General features: G+C 38.7%; 2 protein-coding genes across 5 annotated transcripts; one reads left to right on the forward strand and one right to left on the reverse strand.

Annotated features, from left to right (window-relative positions):
- The first annotated feature begins 5,589 nt into the window (after nt 1–5,589).
- On the forward strand, nt 5,590–7,412 carry LOC148900313 (myoblast determination protein 1 homolog 2-like). Its single transcript, XM_088993204.1, has 3 exons — nt 5,590–6,280; nt 6,588–6,660; nt 6,886–7,412. The coding sequence occupies exons 1-3, from the start codon at nt 5,735–5,737 to the stop codon at nt 7,047–7,049; spliced, it is 783 nt and encodes a 260-aa protein (XP_088849330.1). The 5' UTR covers nt 5,590–5,734; the 3' UTR covers nt 7,050–7,412.
- A 999-nt stretch (nt 7,413–8,411) lies between these two features.
- LOC148900314 (troponin T, fast skeletal muscle isoforms-like) lies at nt 8,412–26,464 on the reverse strand. Of its 4 annotated transcripts, XM_088991952.1 has the most exons (15): nt 26,324–26,464; nt 23,800–23,839; nt 23,649–23,662; nt 19,397–19,558; nt 16,429–16,446; nt 16,169–16,189; nt 15,602–15,620; nt 15,480–15,525; nt 13,560–13,676; nt 13,393–13,470; nt 12,993–13,106; nt 12,748–12,857; nt 12,550–12,640; nt 11,369–11,409; nt 8,412–8,655 (listed from the first exon to the last, which is right to left on the reverse strand). In XM_088991952.1, exons 2-15 carry the CDS (start codon nt 23,817–23,819, stop codon nt 8,616–8,618), a joined length of 891 nt encoding a protein of 296 aa, XP_088848078.1. In that variant the 5' UTR covers nt 23,820–23,839; nt 26,324–26,464; the 3' UTR covers nt 8,412–8,615. The 4 variants fall into 4 exon arrangements, with proteins under 4 accessions (XP_088848078.1, XP_088848079.1, XP_088848080.1 ...); XM_088991953.1 differs by lacking the exon at nt 16,169–16,189 and having other exon boundaries at nt 26,324–26,454; XM_088991954.1 differs by lacking the exons at nt 16,169–16,189; nt 16,429–16,446 and having other exon boundaries at nt 26,324–26,454.
- Between the last annotated feature and the right edge of the window lie 1,467 nt (nt 26,465–27,931).

Genomic DNA, 27,931 nt, shown 5'->3' on the forward strand with positions numbered 1-27,931 from the left:
GGGATTCATAGTGTCATTCGTCATGGTGAGGCAGCCAGTTCTGACGATGAAGCTGCCGAAGCTTACAAGGAATCATTCCTCAAGATGGTGAAAGAAGAATGCTGGGTTCCTCATCAAGTGCTTAATGCTGAAGAAACCAGCCTTTCTTTGGAAAAAGATAACCTAACCGGACTTTCATTACAGAGGAAGAGAAGTCCGTCCCTGGGCATAAGCCTATGAAAGATAGTCTAACCCTTCTTTCTACAGTCCTCAAGGAATGTAGGAACAGTAACTCCCTCCCTCCCACCTCCTGCCACTATATTCCATCAAGCTATCAAGGACCATCACAAACGTAAATAAAACGGCTGGGGAAAAAAATAAAATCTTCAAAAGAATCCTCAAAACAGAACAATGAAGATAATACAATTTTAGACGCAAAATGTGTTTTATGTATTTAATATATGATGGCTGATTACCGAAGACAAAGAAAAAGTGTCACCTTACTCCTTATTTATTTATTTATTTATTTATTTGTTTATTTATTTATGTATGTATTTATTTATTTATTTATTTTGGGGTGGGGGTGATGGGATTCGGCTGCTGTTAGGTGGATCTATTCTGTTGACCACTCCTAAAATTGGAAAACCTCCTCACTATTTGCCATCATACCTTTAAATGAAAGCTAATGATTAATACAAACAATACATAATTGCTTTCTTGACTGGGTTTAGCATGTTTCGAAAAGTTGGTAACTTTGGAAGTGGCCCTTCCATTTTTTTCTGTATGTTTGCCCTCAACAAAAAAATGGTTTGGCCACCCCTGTGAGAGACCACCCACCAGACCAGTGACAACAGCTAAAGATGTTGTATCACTTTGCAATAGATAAAATGAGATGACAAAGACAAGGCTGCTGACATCAGCTGTACGAAAAAGAAAATGCTCAAACCATTTGCACACTTCTGTTTCCCAGAAATCGAATCATGCCCGAATTGCACAGTCAGTCACTGTGCGCCCAGAGGTCAACTACCTCACTTACACAACTGGAAATAATAATTCTTAGCCACAGGTGTGACGTTGTTCCACCTGTCAGGAAAGAAATGATCTATCCTCCCACGTGAGAGAAGTTGTACACCTGTCAAACTCTACCTTAGCATTGACACGACTTTCATCAGCTGCTTGTGAAACAATTATCAGCCTCATCAAAAAATAATAAGAATAACTCACATGCATTTCAACAATGGCGAACCATCCATCTAGAACAGGCCTTAATCCACCCGGTACTATCACATCACATCGAAATTATAGAAACTATCAATGCTATACAAATCAAACAAAATAAGCAGCACAACAGACATAGTTGAGTGGAGTTTAAAATCAATGTATAACGAATAATATGCCTAAAACTATCACTTTAATCACTTTGCTGCTGTGAAATGTAAATTTCTCCACTGTGAGACTAATAAAGGCATATCCAATCCAATCCAATCCAATCCAAAAAGACGGGCTAGTTTTCAGCGGATGAACACCAAACCACACAGACGTGGTTTGTTATCGAGTGTAGTACTTTTGCTATCATGGGACCAAAAAAGACACCACCATAGTTAAGCTGAAGAAGACACAAAAGAAAATTACAGTTGAGCAGAAGAATGATATCATCGAAAAACACAACAAGTTGTGCGTTTCTGTGACTTTGCATCCCAGTACCATTACACTATGTCGACCATTGCTACCATCCTTCAGAACAAGGCAGCTATTAAGGGTGCGTGTGTGGCTAAGGGTATTTCCGTGTTGCCCAAGCAACGGTCTCAGGCAATAGAAGAGGTTGAAAAACTTCTGTTAATTTGGATTACTTGAAAACAGCTAGCAGGGGACAATGTGAGTGAGGGTATTATCGTATTATCGGAGGCAACTACATCAACGACCATCACAAAGGTAAATAAACCAACTTTATTATATACTACAGTTTATTTCTTTAATTACAATATAATAGCACATTTATTATACATCAAAAAGGTATATTTGTGCAGTTTTAAGGCTTATTTAGTAGAAAATTATGTTTTATGGGGACCTGGGAACGGATTATTCTTATTTTAATGGTGTCTTATGAGAAATAACTGTTTGGAAGACCATATATATATATATATATATATATATATATATATATATATATATATATATATATATATATATATATATATATATATATATATATATATATATATATATATATATATATATATATATATATATATATATATATATATATATATATATATATATACCAACATGAACACTATATAATCCAATTTCCTCCCAAACTTCAACATCCACACATCTTCAACATTCGCTTCTTATCCAAGAAACTTTGTCAGCAAACTAAAGTCTTACTGGTAGTTTAGGCCCGATATATTTATCCCTACTGTCCAGACAGGGCGGTGCTGAAGAAACCTTTTCATCGATGGACCACTCCCGTACGACTGAGAGCTTACACAGATGTATCCACATACAATGATTTACTGGAAGCATAGCAGCCAAGAGAAACGCAAGGTAACGAAGATACTATTATATATTAAATTACTGCAATTGTATCAAATTTATCAAAATTATTGCAAATTTCAATGCTTTTTCACAGTGTTTAGGAAACTTTTCAAAAACATACGGCAATTGTTGTTGCTGTTTAAATGGAATATAAATCTACCAACATGAACACTATTACATTTTCACAATTTTGTACATGTAATTTTGAAAATGTGTTTGGGCAATTTTCTATAGTTCTGTTCTGTTTAGCAAAACAATCAAGTTAATTATAGGCATCGTGAAGACATTGTTCCTATTCTAAGCATCTTGCAAAGATTTCCTATTATCCATACTTGAATGTCCTACGCAGGAATATCAGCTCACAACATTGCAGCATTTTGGATTGTAAATCGATGCAGGGGAGTTTTGTTCTCACTCATCCTCATATGATCAGCAATGCGGAGGAGTGGTGACATTCACATTCAACAAGACAAAAAGGAGAAGAAGAATCGTCTCTGAAACTTCAAAATAGCTGTAAACAATCACAAATTGATAGTTGAATTATTGCGAGGCTGTCACCATTACAATAACACAAGTCGGGAAATTCACTGAAAGGCTTTTTGATACTATGAAGAAGTGTGATTGGGCCTTGTGATTCCAAGGTGGATAAAATACCATAAATGCAAGTGCATTATCAACAGACTGTGCAATTGAGCACTGAATTTGTGTCTCTTGTTCAATCCTAATTAATTGCTCCTCTCTGTTGTTGTTGTATGAATGTACTGTATGGATATTTAACCCTTTGAGGGACAGCAGTCACTAGAGTGGACAGTATGTCATGTTATCGAATTACATGTTATCATTATTGGTGCATGAAACAGTTCTGGCCATAATTTTTGTGCACGAGTGGGCATAATGCGCTTCTTGATTCATTTGCAAAATATGTAGATTCTCTCATGTTTTTGACACAATGATGGAAGTCGGAAGTGAAGGACCTCTGGGGGAAAAAAGGACACAAGGGTTTAGTTGTCTGTAGAAATGTTGGAATACGCTTGTGGAATTAATGTACGTAATATTTGGACACGACGTCAGCTAACTTAATTAAATTGACTGTCATGATCTGGTTGGCGACCAACGGGTGGCGCTGTCGGCCCCGCCTGCACCTGCACAGGTGCCGGTCGTTTCCAATCAGTCACACTCAAAATGACGCCTGGCACGACCATTCGGTGTTGGGTAATTGTTAAATGTCATTGAATGCTGTTGGATGCAATTGTATGCATTGTGTGCAGTGCATGTGTTTGTTTAATCTTGGCGGACTTTTAATCTTGGTTTTCTTTTGATACTTTGTATTTTTGGGATCCGCAACCGCCATCACCACCTTGCAAACCGTGACATTGACACTCTCTTGGTAGCATTGAACAATTTGTCACATGAATGAGTTGTCTCGGACAGGAGGTGAGGTGAATTATTTCATAATAATACCCGCTAAAGCATAAAGGTCACTCGTTTTGGATTTCATGAGCTGCTAAATTTAAACTTTTGACATCCCACCAACGTGTACGCACCTCATAGATCTCTGAAGCCATAAAATGTTTTTGTTCAAGTGCAGCGGCCGCGTGAACAACATTTCCTATCACCCAATTCATGAGCCAAAAAGGATGCTTCATCAAGCCAAATCAACCTGTTCATTTGTATTTGCTATAAGATTGCTCTTAAGTAAAATATAACTTCAAACGATAAAATGTGTTGGACAAAAACAAATAAACAGCAGATAAGTACTTCAAATGAACCTTCAGCAAAAACGAATGAAAACTGAATCTGCCAGCTAATTTCCATCATGTCACCTGTTTAGACAAAGTGTCTTAAACTGTTATCCAGTGATGACCCTCACCAGGGAGGGAGCAGGGGGGTTGTTTGTCCCACACAGATCAGAGACCATTTTAGGACCTTGTGATCTCCTCAACGGGATGGGATGAGCAGCCTCACTGAGCAGTTTGATGGGGATGACGCAGAACATGATCACAATGCTGACAAAGCTTATTTTCAGGTCAAAAAATTAACATTGAAAATCAGACTCAGAATCAGAAAACCTTTATTCGTCCCACAATGGCGAAATTTGCAAAAAGTAAATACAGTAAAGTCTCGTTATATCGATATCGGATATATCGATATTTTTCGGACTCCCTTGAATATCGATATAACGAGACTTTACTGTACGTACATCAACCATTTTAACGGAACAAATATTGCTTCTTCCTTTTTTAATAAAAGAATACTACCAATTTTTCCCCACAGTCACTGCAACCATAACAAAGTAAGTTTTAAGAAGGAAAAACATAAGAATATTCATGTCTTTCAAGGCCTTAAGGTTTGACTGCATTTTATTAATGAGTAAAGTACTACTGATTGTAACTCTGGATAAAACTTAACAGACAAACTTTGTTTTATCTGTTATTAACTGTGTGTGTCAAATAAGATGCATGAATTGAAACACATTTATTTTCTGTTGTATTTTAGAAAAGTCAATACCTTGCTGCATTGGAAACACTCAATAATAATAATAATAATACTAATAATTAATAATAATAATAATGTGGAATTATAATAATAATAATAATAATAATTATTATTATTATTATTATTATAATGATGATATAATAATAATAATAATCATCATCATAATACATTGCATTTGCTCAGTACGGTATTCATGTTGCACATGTTCCTTTACCGAACACAATTAAATTATAACAAAATAGTGATTACAAATAAATATTTTTAATTAATTTAATGGAGATGAGCAAAATGCATCCCTGTTGTTTTATAACTTTTCCATTGACATTCATGCTCACCAGATCAAAAAAGTTGAAAAACAGAATAAGTGGCGAATATCGATTAGATTCCTCTGAATACGTTTTTTTTTTTTTTTTACTTGAAGACTTTCTATACTTGCTACATTTATCGTGGCATTCAGACACCCCTGCGCTCATTGGTTCGTCACATCATTGCCCTGCCCCTTAAGTGACTGCTACTGAATATAAACAGTCACCAAGAACACAGAGCTGTTAGGTGTGACTGATCCCTGTCATAACACTGCCTAGTAATAGCAAACTAACTTTAGACCAAATCAATCCCATATCACCTTTTTGTTTTCATTTTTCCATCTTTGTCCAGCAATTTTTTGGGGGGAAGTCAAGCGAGGAACTTTTAAAGAACTTCACATTCCCGCGGAGGAAAAATGGATCTGTATGACTTTTTCTTGCCTTTTTCTTCAGCCGATGAATTCTATGAAGATCCTTGCTTCAACAGTGGGGACATGAACTTTTTTGACGACCTGGATGGCAAACCTTACGGTCTGGAGCTCCGCAAGTCGCATGACCTGGACAATTACCAATACAACCATCAAGTCCCAGTCACAGAAGAGGAAGAGAAGCATGTGCGAGCTCCACGGGACCTGCACCAGGGAGGTGCCTGTCTGCTATGGGCCTGCAAAGCCTGCAAGAAGAAGACAACACATGAAGATAGGAGGAAAGCGGCAACAATGAGAGAGAGGCGACGTCTCAGTAAGGTCAATGATGCATTTGAGGCCTTAAAGCGATGCTCAGTCTCCAACCCGAACCAGAGGCTGCCCAAAGTGGAGATCCTGAGAAATGCAATCGACTACATTGAGTCTTTGCAGGCTCTGCTGAGGTCAAACAGGGACGACAGCTTCTACCCGGTGCTTGAACATTTTAGTGCAGAGGTGAACGCCTCCAGCCCCCGCTCCAACTGCTCAGAGGGCATGGTGAGTCCCAGAACAGCTGAGAAACACATAAAATGAGCTATTTGTTTTCCTTTTAAATCCCACACCGAGTGTCTCTGTCATGTTGAACCGTAGCAACGTTAAAATGGACTGGCAGTCCGTCATTGATATTCATCGTGTTGTTGTAATCTTCGGCATGTGTTGAGCATTAATTGGCCAAACAAAAAGATTTGCATCAGAGAAGGAACATTTAGAACGCGATGTGGTTTGGTTTTCGGGGCTCCAGGGAGTTCCCTTACTGAATGGCTGTTGTCATTTTGGAAGTCTGATTGAACAAATTTATCTTTAGGTGGATTGGTCGTCTCCGCGCTCAACCACAAGTGAAAATAATGACACGTCTTACGATGGCCAGACCACAGACGGTTAGTTTCTGATTTTTTTTCTTCTAAAATAATTGACTTTTGTAGACCAATTTCTATTTAACAGACTCATTCGTGGTTGTGGGTTTACCTCAGCATATGAATTATTGTAAATTTGATGTAAAAGAGACTGTAAAAGAAAAAAAAGAATAATTTTTAGTGTGCCAATTCATCCATATCTCTCATTGTCTCTGCTGTCACACATCACAACTTTTTTAACTTTTCCAGATTCTTACAAGAGCGCACCGTTCCTCCTTTCCAGTTTGGACTGTTTAACCAGCATCGTGGAGTGTATCAACACAGACCAGGCAATGTCTTCCCTTGGCGATAGTGTGGTCCCTGTGGCCCTGGATCCCCTCAGAACCGCGCTCCACATTGTAAAACTGGACTGAAATGAATGGACCAAAAACACCGTTTTCCACAACAGGCGGAGAGGCCGTAAATTACCTTTTTTGCGCATGTCAAGTATAAGGACAGCGAAACTTGGGAAGGCGTTGCTGCCTCACATCAAGTTGATTCCATTTGGATTACGGGGCTGAATTTAAGGCAGTTTTTTTAATGTGGTATTTACACAACCTCTATCTGCCTGCATGTTCTGTCCAAATGGTCCAGCATCAAATTGTAATTGGATGAACAATCAGAAAAAATACAAGATAATACCATATTGTATAACTTTAAAATAATAGCTATTGTACCTGCCCTTGTAATGAAAAATTACTATTTGTATTTTTGATTAATGTGTAATTTATGACCCAAATTCATTTATTAAAAAAATATTTCTCATTTTAAATCTCCAGTCTGATGACCAAAACTACTATCAACGTTTTTATAAGGGTGCAATTTCAATTTGGGTTCAAGGTGTCATTTTAGCTGGATGGGATCTTGTGCAATATAACTCAGCAGAATTTCTCATCTCCACTCTTAAATAGGAAGCACAAGTTACGTAATTCCGCATTAAGATCTCAAGGATTAAAGGAATCTATATTTGAGTGTCTAATATTGCCCCAACAAATGTAATGGGGCAATCAGGCCATTCGTAGACCTCATACTCAGGCAGGACAATACAAGTAATCAGTCAGGACAATAAAAGTAATCAGTGGAGTCACAGGGAGTAGTCCTCTGCTCCCCCCAACCTGAGAGCAAGGACCAATCAATCATAGCAGAGTCCGGCACCGCCACGTCTGGACAGTAGGGATATATATAAGTACAGATGACGGCTGAAGAAACCTTTTCATCGATGGACCACGCCTGTACGACTGAGAGCTTACACAGACGACCTGTTTCACATATTTTGCAGATTGACAATATAACCTTAGAATATCTACGATCCATTTACTGACAGAGGTAGTAAAGTCAATGATATGGTTCAGTGTTTAATTTATGGTGACTGTTTACTGACAAGCCATTTTTTGGTCCATCCATCCATTATCTGATCCACTTCGTAGAAGGGTCGCTGGGCGTGCTGGAGGTAACCTTTCCCGGCAATCACAGAGTACACATCACCACCGTTCACACTCAGAATCACATCTAGGGCAAATTTAAAGTGTCTTAACCTACCGCCCATGTGTTTGGGCAAAATTCATTTGTATCAGATCAAATTTAAATCTTCTTCAGCAACACTCTTACCTTTTATGTTATGGTAATTGAAAAACGCAACATATTCCTTGGTCATAAACGGCCAACGTCTTGCTTAAAGTTTGTAAACTAACAATACAAATAACTTGTAAAATGAATAAATCCAACGGTGAAACATGTTTCATTATTTCAGATGCAGTATTTATTTTCTGGACAGTCACACCATCTTTACACATATACAATGATGAACTTTTGATGTATTGAATTGAGGTAAATCAGGCGCAGCAAGATGTCCAGTTGTGATTGTACTGCAGGTTTTTCATGGTTGTGGTGGTTGCGACATGAGCACCGATGTTTCCTCCGGCTTGACTGGCGCGAATATATCACTTTCTGCGGCGGCGTGTGGCAGCTCCTTTCTTGCTACTGCATGGCGCACAAACAAAAGGGAAATGATTTCAGCTTTCGAATGTGATTTTATGAAGAGACGTCACTGAATAAAAACTGAAATATATTTTCAAGGACAACCAACACCTCCGGACAAGTTATGTCCATAATTTGTAAAATCACTTCAAATGACTTCTACTGAGCGTATTTTACAAAGATTCCACCGCATATAGCTATAGTTTACGTTTTAAGACTTTCGCTGAATATTCAGGAAGTCTTGTTTTCGAGTTGATGACGATCCCCATGTGACGTCACGTTTGGACCACCCCTGACCAAGAAAGCGACACACAATGCATTTTGGGTACTTTGTTTGGTCTGAAAACTTCGTGTTGATCCGTGTTGATGGCGCAATTAGAAGGAAAACACATAAATAACACGATGTTGAATCGTTGTGTTTTGCACCAAAACTACGATTTGATTCTAGTTGACACAAATTCCCAGCAGACAAATCAGCCCATTTCCAACGGAGCTTGGGCGCCATCTTGTGCATTTTCTGGGATGCTACACATCAGTCCTGACGCCTCAAAATGACCCGCAAGGATTTCTTTAATCGATTGCAAACATGTATGCTTTCCTCTTCAGAACCAGTTGAATCATATTCATAACTGAATGAGTAACAAGAAAGCAACTTCTCCGAATCTGAAGCCATTGTTTTGATTCTCGAGCAAGGCATGACGTCTTGGCATGATGTCACAAACAAGGGGGCGGGACCTTCTGAAACTGAAATCAGATTTGAAGTAGATTTGGGACACTTTAAGTCATTTTTATTGGTGTTTTTCAAAATATCAGCCTGCGTGTTTTGGGTATTTTAGATACTATAAAACATTTTTCTAATGTCAGTTCATTGTCTCTGTACAGTATGGCTGATCCGAAATAGGCTATTTATTTATTTCTCCATTTGCTGATAAAAACAAACTAATTATTTTGGCAAATGAATAAGAATAAGAATAAGATAAGAATAAGAATGGCCTGCAAGGCCTTTTCTGTTGGCCTAGAAATATCTGAATCAAAAACTGATGTTAATTACATTTTCTCCCTGAATTCTTATTAAATAATTCCAAATTGTCTTTCAGCTTCCATCATTGCTTTTCCCCTGTTGTGCTTCTTCCAGATGTGTGTCTTTGTATTTAAAGGGCAACCGATGTGACTTTTTTGTTTTTTAACTGACATCAGAAAAACGTTTTATAGCATCTAAAATACCCACAACACTCAGTATATTTTTATTCAAATGCAAAACACCAATACAAATGACTTCCAAAATCTGCAAAAAATTGAGCTGCGAATTGGGCATTTTTAGAAAGTCCCGCCCCCAGTTCATGACGTCACGCCAAGACGTCTTGCATTGCTTGAGAATCAAAACAATGGCTTCAGATTCGGAGAATATGCGTTCTTGTTACACATCCAGTTCTGAATATGATTCAAATAGTTCTGAAGAGGAAAGCATACATGTTTGCCATCGATTAAATGAATCAGCTGTGAGGAATGAATCAGCCTGTTTCCACAGGCTGATAAATTCCTTCCATGGAGCTTGGACTCCTTCTGCTGGCGGCTTTTGGGTGTAACACAAGGTTTTCAAAAAAAAAAAAAACAGTAGAGCAAAATACATTAACGTGATGGAAAGACGCAACAATCCGTCTTTTTTACGGTCAGGAGGCGGTCCTTTCTGACGTCACGTACGGACTCGTCACCAACTCAAAAACAAGACTTCCTGAATGTTCAGCGTGAGTCTTAAAACGTAAAATATAGCTATATGCGGTGGAATCTTATTAAAATTCGCCCAGTAGAAGTCATTTGAAGCCATTTTACAAATTATGGACACAACTTGTCCGGAGACGTCGATTGTCCTTTAAGCATTTAACCAATCACATTTCAACCATCATTTGTTACCAGAAATCTACCTGGATGCCTTCACAATCAGTTCTGCAGGCTCTGGAGCATAAAAATCAATGGCACTGAAACAGTTGCTTTGGCCAATTAGAGTTCGAGTTGGTAACCCAAGGATGCTCGAAGCCGTTGGCAACGTCAGAGTTTTTGCTAATTATGATTGGCTAGTCAAATGATTGGCTATTCACTAGCCAATCATAGTATATCTACCCGCAAGTGATAAGCGCATAGTGCCACAGTTGACACACTGTATCGGTAAAGAGCTGCACAAGCAAATATATTCTGTTGATTTGATTGCAGTTTTTTCAAGCCACAATGGCTGAAGGAGGAGAAGAAATGGATTTGGTTGGAGATTTACTGATAAAGCCATTTTCAAGATGGACTTTTTTAAGAAAAAATGGACATCATTAAGAAAGGTCGGTCAGTTATTTCCTGGCTAATAGTACCCTCTGGTGGACTTGTAGAAAATCACACCACACTTTTTTCAATCTGGATCAATTCAGATGAAGCACTACTGAAGACCTCGCGATGAAACCCATGGCGCGCCACTTCTTTTAATTAATAATGGAGCTACAAATCAACAACAGTGTACATCCATACTGTATAGTGATAAAATAACACTGGCATTGAACAACTGACCTAAAGCTAATCAAACCAGAGCTAACAATTCATTTATAGTCTCCCCCTCAATTTAATCAAATTGATTCTGAAGTTGAAGTCTATCAAAGACATTTTACAAGATTGTGGCTTGCACTATCTCTTTTTTTATATGAATTGCCTTTTTAGTACTTGTACAAAGAATACTTACTGTTTTTGGAGCTCATCAATGCGATTTCTGAGAGAGATCACCTGAAAAGAGATGATGATGGAATTGAACATTAATATTTACAGATTATTTGCTTCTTTTGTTAATTCTAAAACATGACAATCAAACCCTCTTCTCAACTTGATCTTTTTACAGATTCTGCAGACATGTCAGACATAGTGGGAAATATAGCGTTCAAGATTGATGTAAAAGACAGATGTCAAAGTCAAAATCATCATTTTTATTTGGCCCTGCGAAAGCAAATCAAGCATGTCAAGTGCCATGATGCTTGCTAAAGTCCATGCAGAAATTTCAAATTGTCCTATGTAAACCACAATAACATCCATCCATCCATTTTCCGTACCGCTTATTCCTCATTAGGGTCGCTCAGTTGTCTTCGGGCACGAGGCGGTGGACACCCTGAATTGGTTGCCAGCCAATCGCAAGGCACACAAAGACATACAACAGTAACACTCACACCTAGGGACAATTTGGAGTGGCCAATCTGCCTGCCATGCATGTTTTTGGAGTGTGGGAGGAAACCGGAGGACCCGGAGAAAACCCACGCGGGCCCGGGGAGAACATGCAAACTCCACACAGGGAGGCCGGACCGAGACGCGAACCAGCAACCTCTGCACTGTGAAGCCGGTGTGCTAACCACTCGACTACTGCCCACCACAATAACAATTACTATTTTTTACTTCAGATTTGAAAACTAGATATTCATTAATTTGTTGTGCACTTTATATGTAATATATGGAGGGGATGAAACATTCTAATGGTTTCCCCAAATTCATAACGGCCCTCGAGAGGAAACCGTAACTACAATGTGGCCGGCGGCAAAAAAAAAAAAAAAAGGAGTTTGAGAACCCCGATGAAAAAGAGTGAGTGAATGATTACAATGCGTTGGTTATCGCATGATGGTCCAGTTGCTGAAGTCCTTCCAGGATACTTTAACAACAGAAGAATTTGGATGTGATGGGAAAACCTGTATCTGTATCATGCGTGTGTGTTACTGCTGGTAAACTGAACCAGAGTAGATGTATCATCAACATCACACATTGTGCAATCCATATGAAATAGAATTCTTCCATACTGATGGATGATGGCTGTCTCTAAAAACCTTTTAGATACGATAAGATTAGATTAGATTAGCATTTATTCGTCTCATACTGTTTACAAACCTCATATCGCTGTCTCTTGAGCTTCTCTAAATGGTCGTATTTAATTTCCTCCAGGCTGTGCAACCACTCCCACATCTGCTTTGCCGTTTCCCTGATAAACACAAACCAGCAACATTTCATAGAATGGGAACCAATCTCTAAATTGTCAAAACGATCAAAGAAATAATCGCAATGAGTTCGATGGCTTTGGCGCGTTACCTCAGTTTGTCGTCACTCATATCGTCAACGGCCAGAGGTTGGCATCTCTCAGCCAGGATCTTCTTCTTCTTTTCCCTCTCGGTCTGCTTCTTTCCTCTCTTCTGGTCCACCTGTAAAGGCAGTGGAGGTTTTCTCCACTCATTATTCTTCGTTTGAGATTTTAGCACTTCATATATACTCAAACAGCACATTTGAAATGTGAGTTAGGAAAGGAAAGATAAATTGACATAAATCATCCACCATACCCTTTGGAGATGGCTGGTGAAGCCTGATCCCATGCTTGCCAGGGCATTCTTCTTCTTCGCTTCATCCTCCGCCTTCCTATGGGCGTCGGCCTCCTCCTTTCTTATCCTCTCGGCCTGTTACATTAATACAATCAAAACAACATAAATGGAAGCAAATGCAAACAATCAAGAGAGGCTAAGAAACAGCAGGGCCTTCTACAGTAGTTTATGTCTTTGGAGAAACTTATTTTTGCTGCCTTCTAGCAGTAAAATCACAAGTAGTGGCTGATTCACGGGTACACAAACTGGGACTTCAAGTGGGTGTTATCAGAATCAGAAAACCGTTATTCGTCCCACAATGGGGACATTTACAAAAGTTAGTTTCACCTGTTGTGAAGAAAGGTGCATACGTAAGTTGTACCTCTCGTCTGGCTTGCCGTTCTTTATCCTTCTCAGATCGAATCCGTTGCTGCTCCGCTCGTTCAGCCCGACGCTTCTCCTGAACACACCAAACAAAAAGTACAGTTACATACGGCGCGGACCCAACAACAATACTTAATTAACCCTTCCTGTTGCGGGACAGCTCACAATTCTTTCTTTGAGAGCAATTAACTCCTCTTCCTCCTTCTTCCTGCACTCAAAGTGAGCATCGATCAGGGACTGAAGCTCAAAGAGGTCTTTGTTTTGACGTTTCTTCTGGATGTCCTGCATGAATCAAACCAAAGTTGATTACTGGATATAACATGAGTGAAAAATAAGCTATTGTAGTTTGAGGGTTTTCATTCTTCTACCCCTTTCCCAACATATTTTTTTCTCTAAAATTCACTGTTTTAACTAGTTTTGAGAGCGGGTTTTTTCACTGAAAATCTTTAGTAAATCTGTGAATTATTTTTCAAGTGCAAGTAAAAAAATAAAAATAAGTAAATAAATGGATGGATGGATGGATAGATAGATAGATAGATAGATAGATAGATAGATAGATAGATAGATAGATAGATAGATAGATAGATAGATAGATAGATAGATAGATAGATAGATAGATAGATGGATGGATGGATGGATGGATGGATGGATGGATGGATGGATGGATGGATGGATGGATGGATGGATGGATGGATGGATGGATAGATAGATAGATAGATAGATAGATAGATAGATAGATAGATAGATAGATAGATAGATAGATAGATAGATAGATAGATAGATAGATACATACATACATACATACATACATACATACATACATACATACATACATGCAGAAATAACTAAATAAATAGGTAGATAAATATGTAGATAAATATATACGTAAAAATATATAATACAATAAAATAATATCTAATAAAATAAAACCCTCATTCTTCCCCAAGGCCGAACGGTCATACAAAAAAAGGAAGAAAAAAAACATAAGAATAAGCACATTTTAAATAAATCCCGAAAGCTCATATGTCAACCTCACTGACAAGAAAAAAAAAAACAATTAGGACATATTGATACAATTATAGTTTGCTTCAGGTACTCATTTTTTGCAGAACTTTTTATTTTATTTTGTTAACAAAATCTTCTCAACTTCCTGCTTTGGACTTTACCTTAGCTTTAGCAGAAATGTGCCTTCATCAATTTTTCATTCTTGTATTCACAATGCCATCACTCTTGAAAACGGTGTTGGCCTTCCACAGGGATTTCATCTTTTAGGCTTATGTAGCTCATCAATCATATATTTAAAAATGCTGACAATCTGTCTTTCTTCTTATGCTTAAAGTGGAGCTTTTGAACACTAACAAATCATTCCCCCCTTTTAGATCTATCTCTCAGTCAAAAAAATATAGCTTTAATATACAGTAATCGCTTTTTTTTCGCAGTGAATGGGGACCGTGCAGGATCACCTGCGATAGATGACAATCCACAGAGTTATATAATAATAACCCACGTGATAAAACAGACGGGGGTGCCAGGCGGGGCACAGCCAATCCACATGTCGGTGTAGCATATGTCACACTGCTACAGAATGTTGCGACAGGTCGAAAAACAGCGGTGACGTCACGACCGCAGGTAGACTAACATGGTGGCACAATAAAGACGTTGACAAAGCAACTCTTCTCCTCTCATTCCTCCGGACACAACAGTCGGTAAACCATCAGATATCGTGCTGTCATTGGGTTTGGATTGGTTTGGATTGGATATGCCTTTATTAGTCTCACAGTGGAGTGGCATCAGCGCTGGGAACCAATCAAGCTACAGCCATGTACAAAATCTCGGAATCATTTTTTTTTTATTCTGAACGTTTTTTTCTTCCTTGAAAGAAAATCTGTGATGCACTGAAACCGCGAAGTAGCAAGGGTTCACTGTATTTCCCAAGCACCAAGAGAGAGCTTTGGTACCATCTTATAATATTATAACGTCCATTACAGTATCATAATGATATGTGTGTACAGTAAATGAAAAGCGTAGTATGAGTTGGTCCACATTTTAAACGTGGCTACACGTTGATCAGAACTGTAAACTTACATCAAAGTCAACCTTCTCCCCATCTGGGATCTTGGGGGCAGTTGGTCTGTAATGAAATAACACAATGAGTAACACACGCGGCGACAACAAAATATGTCCGCAAAAGTCAGAAATTTCCTCACTTGAACTTTGGCTTCTCTTCTGTGTTTTGGGTACCATACGGATGAGAAGGAAAAAAAAAGGGAGAGAGGTGAGAGTTCACTTGGTTAGAGGCGCCAATCTGAAGGGAATCCACATTGTTGGTTAATCAGGGGGACGATCCGTGTGGACAAGCTGTGTTACATCACATGGGTGCAAGTGGTTTCACACCTCCAGTCGACGATCGAATGATGTGAGTTTTAATTTTAGAAAAACTTTCCACCACATCGCTGCCAGACTCCTGTTAAGTCCCTCAAGTTCATATTGTAGTATTACCTGATTTATTCAGTTAATTTGGTCAATTAGTGTGCAAAGGAAATGGGACCAGTTAATCAGTATGTTGCCTCAATCGTTTGACACCAATGAGTCAAATAACTGTTAATAGAGGTGCATGGTAAAACAAATAAAACACAGCTAGATTCCCACAGGGATAGTTTAGAAACTGTTTTTAGGGATGATCTTGGAGTTGTCTTAAAGGGAGCCCCATTCCAACACGGGAACAAATCAAAAACAAGCAAAGCGACAACGACTCAGCTGGAAATACAAAATACCATCTTGATCTCCCTCCTCCACTGGTGGTATCACATTCATGCAAAGAAGAGAAGAGGTAGAGATGAGTTGTTTAACCACGGCTCTGCGTCTTTGGGTCATCATGTTCCTTTCATGACACCTCAGTCGGCTCTAACGTCGAGACTAAATTACTTTCTTTGGAAAATAAGTTGGCGTATGAGGGGGGGACAAAAATAAGCTTTTTGCACACAAAAAAAAACCCAACAAAGTAAATCATTTAAGATAATCTAGAGCAACATACCTTCCTCTTCATAGTCCTCTGCATGCAGCAAGCGTCCAAAGCAAGAGCAGAACAGAAATCATTAGTGATCAGACTTGCTTGGTGCCACTGTACAAAGCATGGCTTATGAGGCCCATTTACCAAACTGGGGTGTTGCATGCTCAGAGGGAGCCACTGCACAGTGCCATCTACATTTTGACATTCACTGCTTCTTTTTTTGGAATAAATATTATGGTTTGGTCAGTTTAACATTTAGAGGGAGGCCAATTGGTTTTGAGTTGGACTTGAAACTTTTAACACCAGATTTTGCGGACTGATTTCCAAATTTGTGAAGGTATATGATGGCATTCCGTTGGCTTCATTCTTTAAAGATATTTACTTTTTGTTTGGATTTGGAGAAAGTATGTTTAGATGCTGTTTGTGTTCCCATTTGAAATATTGAGGCCGACACATTGAAGCTTTAGGCCAATGAAGTGACTCCCTACTATGAATGCCAAATTGACAGAAAGTAGAATTTGACCGCATTGGATGCCCGCACCCCAGTGTAAATATCACGCTGCAGTTTGCCACACTCGTTTCTCACCTACTCACAACAACAGAGAGACTCTAACAATGGAATAATGGGGGTTGAACAATAGCTTTTACATGATGTCGGAATAAAAGGACACGTCATCCACGGTATGATAGCCTTCAACCATCCAATCCGTTTTTAATTATGTCTTGGTTGATTTCAACACAAGATAAAATTTTATTGAAGACCTGGGATGAAATGCAGAAGTTCAATCATGTAAAAGCGTTTGAATTTCATCATCTCACCCTTTGTATATGAATGCATTTTCTGACACACTAATGCTTAAACACCAAAATAATTCCTACACTTCACTGTCAAAACAATAGTTTATGTTGGGTTTTATAGGGGCACTTTTTTTCATTTTTTTTTTACAGGACTGAAGTGTAAGGTGCAACAAAGCTCTTTTCGTCAGAGTGTACCCACACTTTGAAAAGGGGATATTGGCAAGAAAAATCCGTTTTGAGACAAAATGATGAGGCAGTGATGAAATCTAGAGCACCGAATTGGTATTTAACATGTTTTGGCTGGTGTGTACTAGTGTGTACTAAAGGGCTAAGACTTGGGATGCTTGTCGTACTACATATATGACTCATTTGAAATAAACGAGTCATATATGCTGAAGGTTTAGTTCAGGATGCAATTTGCCTTTTGAGAACCAGCTTCTCCCATGAAAAGAATAACCAGAGCTTTGGTCAGTCAGAATAAGTTTCTGATTTTTGCATATCGGGATTCTGGTGAGCAGGTCATTCTCGTAAAGAATTCACATGTTCCCGTGATGGTCCAACCACTTACAATTAAAATCCTAAATGAGCAATTCCAATTGCGTCCATGCATCTTGGTGACTTCACAAAGCACAACAATGCTGCCTGCATGCTTCTAAAATGCAAAGGCCATGAATCATGTAGAATGATATTGTTTTAGTATCAGCTAGTGACTTTGAGAAACTAAAAGAATTGTTTTTAATTGTCCATTTGATAATTGTCTTGCAACATTGAACCCTTCATAGAGGTGAGTACCATATTTTCCAGTGTACAAGGTGCACGTAAAAGCCTTGATTTTCTTATACGCAGATGTGCCTTATATGTGAAGTAATATTGAGCCACAACAGGTCTCGCAACTCCTGTCAGCAGCCACTGATTCTATTTGCCCCTGTAGAAGTAGTGCGTAACCTCAGCCTCTACTGTAGAGCCTTATAATGTGGTGCACCTTCTACAGTGGGACCTCAACTTACAAACACCTTATCTTACAAACTTTTCGTCTTACAAACGTCAAATTTCTGAAAATTAAACCTTATAATAAGCACTCTTTTCATAATACACACCCACCACGGCTGGCAGAGTGATCTTCGGCGGAAGCACACGACCGAACAGCACCAGAGGTTAAGTTACCAACAGTCCTTATGGAAGGTGACTCTCCTTCCATAAGCCATCGACGACCATCAAAAAGGTCAATAAAACTTTATTTTACAGCACAGTTTATTTCTTTCATTACAGTCCTCATGTAATGCGCCTCTTTCCAAACAGCAATTCCCTTTGACCTTCGACCTCCAACGCCATTCCATCAAGCCATAAATGATGTAAATAAAATGACTTTATGATACAATGCAGTGTATTTCTTTCATTACAATACAGTAGCACATATATTATACATAGAATAAGGTATGTTGTGTGTAGTTTTAAGGCTTATTTAGTTGGAAAGTATATTTTATGGAAACCCAGGAACGGATTATTCCCATTTTAATGGTTTCCTATGGGAATTTTTTTTTGAGATACACACTTCGCCTTACACACTCTGTCTGGGAACCAATTAAGTTCGTAAGTTGAGATCTCACTGTATTTGGAAAGCTTTTCTATATTTTTATATAGTATTTGAAAAACTTTTTTTATTCATTGAAGGTGCACCTTATACTCTGGTGCACCTCATATATGGAAAAAGTTTGAAAATACACAATTTATTGGGGGTGCGCCATATACTCCGGTGCGCCTTATACACCGGAAAATACAGTACATTTTCATGACAGAAAATTATATTACCTCCAGAAAATGTTGTTTTACTCGAGTCATTATTTAAAAATGCTATGTATTTCCTTTAACTAAAATAATGATGCACCAATTGTTTGTCTTTTCTTTAATTTCTGTTCTGAATGGCTAAAGGACATTGCTTTTGAGCAAAATGAGTGGCATCTGTTATGACGCCCGCTTCGTTGAAGTTACCAAATGTGTTTCCATGCCCTATAAAGAGCTTAAAGTTGTAGAGTTTGACAGCATATGCTTCACGTCAAAGGTAGATTTTGAGTATCCAACACATCTTGCTATGTAGTGGTTTGGCTGACTATGTTTGCAGTCACCGACTGTCCTAGAGAGCAGAGGGCAGAGAGGGGAGCAGGAGAAGGGTGAAGAGACTGCCCACGGAACGTACCTTCCTCCTCACGAACCACCGCCCTTGGTTCGGGTTCAGGCTCTTGTTCAGGCTCTACCTCAGGTTCAGGCTCTACCTCAGGTTCAGGCTCTACCTCTGGCTCTGCTTCTACCTGGGCCTCCGCCTCAGGGGCTACCTCTACTTCTACTAGCTCCTCCTGGGCTACGGCATGCACCAAACCGCCAAGGAGAGGATGTCGGTGGAGGCCATTAATGAAGACCACAGACATGACAGAGCCATTAAAAAACAAAAGTGAGAGATTGCTTTAGTTACACAGAAGATGGATTGGTGAGCGAGGGACGGCACTGCTGGAAAACAAAGAGAGAAACAGATGATGATGATGATGACAATGATGATGATGCTGCTGGAAGTCATTCCATTATTCACACAGAAGCCACGGGGGATATGGTAAGGTGGCAAACTAACTGAAACGTTTGCGTACGCTCGTATTTAATATAAACATGCATTGTTTGTATATATTAGCATAAACATATCTGTCTCTTTAAAATTATTCGTCCACCAAATCATTTGTTGCACCATTTTCTATTCATTTGTTGCAGCATTTTTCTTTAATTGGGGTTGCGAGTCAGCTGACTGAGTGAAAATTCTTTTAGACTTATTTTATTTCAAAAACACATTTTTCAGATGGTTTTCCACCACCGTGGCAAGTGCGTGAAATATGTCAATGACAGCTGCGCTAATCACATGGCAAGAAAAGAAATGCAGTGATCCTCAGAGCTCAATGACATTTTTCGCTTGACCATGTGATTTCCAATATCACTCTAAAATCAGCAGGACACCCTTAACTTGAACTGTTTGACCGACGGCTCTGCGTTTGTTAACATTGTACAGACACATACATTGAGTTCACTCCCTGGATTGTTGCTCTTTATGAAAAAAAAACAACCTAAATGAATACTGGCTGATGTTTGGGACGTGACAGACTGTGTATATGGCAGTTAGAGTACAGACCTAAGTGTCTACAATGCAGTTTGAATTCTTTGTCTGAATGTGTTCACTCATGCTAGCTTTTGCTACTGAAAAATTAAGTACAGAAACCCACTCATTAAATTGTTGATAATGTGTCTTATATAGTAAAAGAGCAGATGTCTGTGCCAAACACTTCAACTTAAGCGTGGAAACCGGAAGCTATCAAATTAGTGGAGACAGGTCCTCAAAGCTCAGAACTGGTTCAGTCATCTTTACCTTCCTCGTCTTCAGTTTTGCAAAAGTAACATGGAGTGGGAAAGAAAACAAACATATTCTTGATTAACATCACCTTCACTGAACTGTAAAATTACCCCTGGGCTTTATTTTCGTGGATGGCGTAAATTCTGTAAAGCGTAGCGGCGTGCAGGTGCGTTCAACAGTAGTTTTGCAGATGAACAGCCGACTCATCTGAGAGAAGGAATTTTATGCTGCCGTGGAAGGGGTCAGAGCCATCTTAAATTATGGCCAATCAAAGCGGCTCCTCTCATTGCCTTTAAATGTGTTGAGCTAACATTAGAGTCGCAGCATCTGCTCTGTGAAGAGGCCGTCCTCATCCCCACCCGTCATGTGCAGCCCTATTGCTGTGTTGCTCACTTAGGTGGGTAAGAACTATAATAATAACACTAATAATAATAATAATAATAATAATAATAATAATAATAATAATAATAATAATAATAATAATAATAATAATGTGATTGGCTGGCAACCAATTCAGGGTGTCCCCCGCCTCGTGCCCGAAGACAGCTGAAATAGGCTCGAGCAACCCCCGCGACCCTAATGAGGTATAAGCGGTACGGAAAATGAGATGAGAAAATGAGATAATAATAATAATAATAATAATAATAATAATAATGTCTGCCCGGAGGCCCAGGGCATACAACTTTTACGTCGGGCGTACGACTTTCAAAATGTCTCGGCCCGAGTGACAAAAAAACCCAATGATTATTTTCAAATCAAACGTGGTTGAGGCCATGTGGTTTTGAGCAGACAACGCAAACATTGCATTGTGCACCATGACTACAAACGACAACTGGAGCAAATTCTTCAGCAAGGGATATTTTACATAAATTAAGCAAGGGAGCATTTGTGGTAGGTACTTAATTAAAAAAATCCTTTATACTTCACAACAATGTTTTTTTTTGCGATTAGTCATCTTATTGTATTTCAAGTTGTGAAAAATGGAGCAGGCAAGTTTATGACGGGCAGGCAACTTTTCAGAGTGCTCTGCCTGGGTGTCCGCTACCTTTTTGTCATGAGTTTCAGACACTAATAATAATAATAATAATAATAATAATAATAATAATAATAATAATAATAATAATAATAATAATAATAATAATATCATAATAATAATAATAATAATAATAATAATAATAATAATAATAATAATAATAATAATATCTAACATACTGTATACTTCACAAAGCGCTCTACAATAGTATTAATCATCGTAATCAAAATCACTTCATGGGTTTTGCGACGCACTCTTCACATATTGAAGAATGAAATATCCCTGACATCAGTCACATATGTCCATGTGGCTCAGTATCTGTCTGGCTGCCTCACCATAATTGCATTAGACCAGCTGTCTACCCCCCTGTGAGCAAGCACTCAAGGCCACATCAAACAAATCGAATGGAGCAGCAAAGTGCACAAATAATACATGTTCCCCAACAAGTGCAATGGTCTCAATTGGTTTTAGTTTGTTTGTTTGTTGCAACTGGAAAAACTGTTTGCAACCATAAAAATTTGGCATGGCTTTGCAAATGTTTGAAACTGAACAACCTTGACCCCACTTTACGTAGATCAAAATATAAAACGCACACTTGTAAAATGTTGCTGACGTAGTCGGAGCAAACCCAAGTTTAGATCGACATTCTACCACCAAATTGTCAGTCTGCCAGGCTCTCTGCAGCACTGGCCGACCCTTGCTGGTGGAAACTGGTCAGCCCAATTGATAAACATACAGTGAACCTTGCGCTGACCTAAAAAAATCAGGTTCTGATGGCATTTTTGCTTAACTGCAGATATGCTGTCAACGAAAATAAAGCCATTGACTTTATCAGGTACAGTAGTGTTGCAATTTGTACTTATTATTGCACAACAGTCAACAATCAATCAACCAGTGACGTGCAGTCAGGGGAGGCAGGTGAGGCCGTGCCTCACCTGTCATCATGGACATATCAAATGAAAAAATAAATTAAACAGTTATATTTATTTAGTGATTTGTACTTTAAAGTTCTTTTGCATTTAACTTCACCATTTTTGGATCTTTTTTCACAATCGCTGAATTTTCACATTTACCGGTCAAATGCTAAGTAGAGACGAGTGGTGAGGCAGCAGCCGGCTGAGCCTCACCATGGATTGCGCAATGACTGTCCGTCTGCATATCGCTATTAAAGTGTTACACTTTTAGTATATGAACTAAATGTCTACAGTTTAGCTGGTGTATATAATGTAGAGTCACTTTACATTATAAACACTGTATTACAGTGTTTATTTTATTTTATTTTATTTTTATCAAAACTGTGTGATTAGGTGAGGCACACAGTTCTCCTGCCTCATGACAGGGGGCGCTGGTGTTTACAGATTCTTCTTACGCCTCCTCGGCTGCAAAATAATAGAATTAGTGAGAGCAAGCCACAGTAAACAGTTAGCAAGTTACGTGCAACCATCCAGTCATTTTTTCGTGTTGCTTGGCGTTATTTTTAGAATGGAGGATTACATATCTAAATTGAAAGAAATAGAGACTTTTGAAACTGAAGAAAGATAAGGAAGGCTTCTACAAAGAAGTTATCGATGCATTTCTTCAGAATGAGCGGCACATGGACAATAAAGATAACACGATGATAACGTTTTTTTATTCTTTTTTTCTATGCTACAGTTTATATAAAGAATGCTGACATGACATTTTAAACAAAACATGTTAAATGTTGCCAATCAAATGGTGAATAAGCTACTCTGTAGAGTTCATATGTTTGTAAATCTGACTGTGATGACGTCAGTGCCTCACCAGCCATGAACCTCACCGCACGTCACTGCAATCAACTTGTAGCAATGCATGTCAACCATACACATTATGATCAATTTAGTAATCTAGTATAGGTGTTGACATGGGAACTCTCTTCATCAGGGCAATAACAGGGGAAAAAAACACATTTTGTCAATGTCCAAGGACACTTTCATACTTGATCTACTCACTGTGTGTCTATTGAGAATACTTGTGTACACAATCAAACATTCCTGAATTGTTACTTACCCTCGAGCTGATCCCTGAAATAGAAACACAAGTCACAGTCAACTAAACACGAAAATACATGCGTCTTCGACAGTTCCTTTTCAAGGTGAAAATCATCAGTCAACGTGTGACTGCATGGTGTTTACTGATTGAAAACGTGTGGCGCACTTACAGTTCCTCAGTGTCGGACATGGTGACAGAAGATCTTGCAGCTGAGGGAAAAGACAAAAAGCCTGGTGAGACCACGGTGATGGTGTAACTGCCTCTGCGCCACTTTCTCATTTAATTTTGTATATAGTGTGATTGAGATGGAAAATTATCAAAATATTATCTGAGCAGCCTGACACATCGCAGGAATCAGACTCAAAAATCATTTTTATTGTGAGGACACACAATTAATTTGTCACCCATACTGTAGTGCCACAGAAAAAGAAATAAACATTGTTCAATTAAAAACAATCACAAAATATAGCTTTAGAACACAGGTGTCCAACTCAAGGACCTGGGGCAAAAATCTGGCCCATCACATTATTTTATTCGGCCTGCGAAAGCAAATCAGGCATGTCAAGGGCCATGATGCGTGCTAAAATCCGGACCAACATTTCAAATTGTCGTATGTAAACCACAATAATAGTTATTATTCTCGACATCAGCTATGAAAACTAGTCATTCATATATTTGTTGTGCGTTCTGTGGAGTAGATGAAACATTCTAATGGTTTCCCAAAATTCATCACGGCCCTCGAGAGGAAACCATAACTACAATATGGCACGCTGCAAAAAAAAAAAAAATGAGTTTGACACCCTTGCTTCAGAACATCAGAAAAAATGTCTACATGACTGTGAGTTGATATAAGTGTCCAGCTGTGCGATATAATGATCAGCAACAAATCGGAACCTGCTGAAGAGTGACGGAGATACGTAAATCACTACAACAATGTGTGAATTGAAAAGGGTCACTGCAAAATTAGGTATCAACTGACTGTGACAAGTGATGAAGATTCCACAATACAACAGCAATTGTCTGATAAAGTGCGAACATGTGTGCTGACCCTAAACACCCCTTCCAACGCCATTGCTATTTAAATCCGTCAAAAGCGAGCAGTGGAAGAGCTCGATTGGAGTCAGAGTGTCAAGATTTCTGCATACTGTACGCGACTGTATCATATTGGATATATAAAAAGTCTCATTGGATGACTCCTTCACACTTAGCGGGAGGCACAGGTGCAGAGGAATTAAAGGATTAGCTCAGGATCATATTTCTTCCCATCAGCTGGGGAGCACAGTCCAAATAGCTGCTTTAATCCTTGGGTTTGGACTCGGGGGAGGAGCTTCTGCACTCCGACAGCGAATCAGCATCAGTTTCCAACAAACAAGCACTTTGATCGACAGTCATGTCTTCTTTGTGTTCCGCATTCAGCCAGTACATACCTACACATCAGCGCTCTGTAAATTTAGTGAGTGGCCACTTCATGTCTTCAGTATGAGAACACTGAATGCAGAGGAGTATTTCTGAGTCTTTCTGAAACTAAAACTGCAACACAACAGGTGAGCCCAGGGAGACGTGCATCCCCGGCCAAACTTATTGCAGATATGAGCTGTATTAATAGTCCAATACATCAGTCAGATGGAGAGTGAGAGAGAGCAATTGGTGGGAGGGGGGGGGGCAGCGAGAGAGGGAGAGAAATGCCTCTCGCAGCCAATTGGACTTAGTATATTAATACTGAATCCAAATGCCGTATATCAACAAAGTGGCAGACGGCTTCCCAAGCCCGACATTCATATCGGATTGAAGTTCGTTACACTGATTCATACACTGATGAGAAAAGCTGATTCAATTGCATATGGGCATGTGATAAATATGCTAATATTTTACTGCTTCAGTGTGATTGAAATTGTTTTCCCTGCCAGCTTGTGTCGAACCTGAGACGAGGTAGCTAACTCTGAGAACAGACATAGACATCGTTTTCAGATGTCCGTACAAGTACCCACATAACTGTCATTCACAAGAGAGAGTTTGTTTCAGCGCTTTACAGAAACTACAAAAATCATATAATTAGGATTCATATAAAAATATAATTAAATATATGTCAAGGAAATTAAAAACGTGAACTATGTGAACTTTAGTACATCAACAAGGAAAACAAAAAAATCTGACGATAATTCAGATACTGTAAGATAATACTGTATTGTGATTATGTCACAATGTGTTGCTTTTAGTTTTATAGTATTCATATTAATTTTTCTTTGGTGAATATTTATCAATTCAAATTAATAGAAATACTGTAATGCTTTAAGATAAGATAAGAAAGACGTTAAATAGTCCCACAATGGGGAACTTTTCGAAAAAGTAAACCCTTGAAATGGCTTAAAATAAACCAAACATGATAATCGAATGATATCTGTGCCGTTAAAAAAATGTTATAGTGGAAGTTTCACAAATACCCAAGATTGTATGAAGTAAATAGTGAAAAAAAAAAAAAAAAACACTCTCATACAGTTCCGATGTGGCGCTTTGAATGCTAGAAGACTCTACATACTTAAATTCTGAAATATATGTCACTTTATATTTTCTCTATATTTTCTGAATCATGCGGTCCGGATTGGTCCGCTAAATGCTTAGTGAATAGGCTGTGAAAATTGAATTCAAGAATATTTCATTTTAAAGACAATTTGTCCATTTGCCTGATTGCCTACCTTAGAGAGGAAGAGAAGCTCCAGTGACGACCAAGATGTAGGTGTGTACAATCTGCAGCCTCTGCTCAGAGAATATGTCCTTGTGTTACAGTGATACTTGAGCTCATCCAAACCTTATTGGCTGTGGGATGAGAGTGAAGTGTGGGTGTACTCTATACGTTTGTGTGTGCGAAATGTGGGGAGGGGGCCAGCCATGACCCCAGAGAAGGAGATGGATGAAATACTGGGGATGGGAGACGCAGGCTTGGGTTTTGGAAAGGAGCAGCTGAGAAGCTTCTGTTGCTAAATATACAGTGATGGAAGGCTGAGAGGAGGGGAGCGGGTGGTGAGGGGGTTACACATCAGCTTGGCATCCAGACAATGGAGAGAGTCAATCTGTGTGTGTATGTGTGTCCATCCATGTGGTTGTCAAGGTGTGTTTATCAGCTACGTCATGAATCAATCTGTCTATCAGTCTGGCATTCCTGTCAGGGATTGGAAAAGAACAAAAATGACACAATCCATATTTAGAACAATGAAAGAAAAAAAAACAATTACAGTCATCACAGCCACTTTGACATTGTCACTAAGTTCAACAGCATGGCGCAGGTTGAGTCATCTTTACATTTACCTGCAAATTGCTGTTATTGGTGGGAGTCGTTTCCAAAAACAGTAGACTCTTTCATCCAAAAGGGTCAGCACTGGACTCATCACTGCGTCTCTGGCTCATCGCGTCATGTTCAACACACCTGAACACATAGTGTTTATACTTTAGATGTATACATGTTGCAAAAATAAAAGACTGTGTAAACAGTTTACTGTTAAATTTGGAAAGGCCCAAATGCCTCTTTGGCAGAGCCAGTTGAAATATGGTGGCAATGCTATGTTTGTCATTCTACAGAATATGCATCAGGTAAGAATATGTCATTCTATTATAGACCAGAATACCAGCAGAGGTGTTAAGCCTATTGTGGATGGCGATATTGTTTTCACACTTCAAAATGCTATTTAGGGCCGTATTACGCATTGTTGCATTTTCTCTAAAGTCAAAGAGTCAATTCAAATTAAGCCAATAAAATGTATGCAAAATTCCCATGTAAATCTATGTCTACACCCCAACACACACACACACACGCACGCACGCACGCACGCACGCACACACACACACACACACACACACACACACACACACACACATACACACACACACACACACACATATATATATATATATATATATATATATATATATATATATATATATATATATATATATATATATATATATATATATATATATATATATATACACACCTATATATATGATGACTTGGCTTATGAATTTTAATTGGTTCCCAGGAAGTGTGTGTAAGGCGAAAAGTGTGTATTCCAAACACTAATTTCCCATAGGAGACCATTAAAACGAGAATAATCCATTCCCAGGTTCCCATAAAACATAATTTTCTACTAAATAAGCCTTAAAACTACACAAAATATAGCTTATTTTATGTATAATAAATGAGCTATGGTATTGAAATTAAAGAAATAAACTGTACTGTAAAATAAAATCGTTTTATTTACCTTTCTGATGGTCGATGGCTTGATGGAATGGAGTGGCCGGTTTCATCA

This window comes from Hippocampus bargibanti, linkage group LG03 (assembly GCF_051943395.1).
Source record: "Hippocampus bargibanti isolate YZ-2025 linkage group LG03, ASM5194339v1, whole genome shotgun sequence".
NCBI lineage: Eukaryota > Metazoa > Chordata > Actinopteri > Syngnathiformes > Syngnathidae > Hippocampus > Hippocampus bargibanti.

Bases quoted from the DNA above. Each gene is read 5' to 3' on its own strand.
- LOC148900314 (XM_088991951.1), bottom strand. From the start codon at position 19,625: ATGTCTGTGGTCTTCATTAATGGCCTCCACCGACATCCTCTCCTTGGC. The intron at 12,858-12,992 runs GTATGGTGGATG...CTGCCTTTACAG, and splicing joins TCACCAGCCATCTCCAAAGG to GTGGACCAGAAGAGAGGAAA. The intron at 8,656-11,368 runs GTAAGTATTCTT...TGCGCCATGCAG, and splicing joins ATTGATGAGCTCCAAAAACA to TAGCAAGAAAGGAGCTGCCA.
- LOC148900313 (XM_088993204.1), top strand. From the start codon at position 5,735: ATGGATCTGTATGACTTTTTCTTGCCTTTTTCTTCAGCCGATGAATTC. The intron at 6,281-6,587 runs GTGAGTCCCAGA...ATTTATCTTTAG, and splicing joins CCAACTGCTCAGAGGGCATG to GTGGATTGGTCGTCTCCGCG. The intron at 6,661-6,885 runs GTTAGTTTCTGA...TAACTTTTCCAG, and splicing joins CGATGGCCAGACCACAGACG to ATTCTTACAAGAGCGCACCG.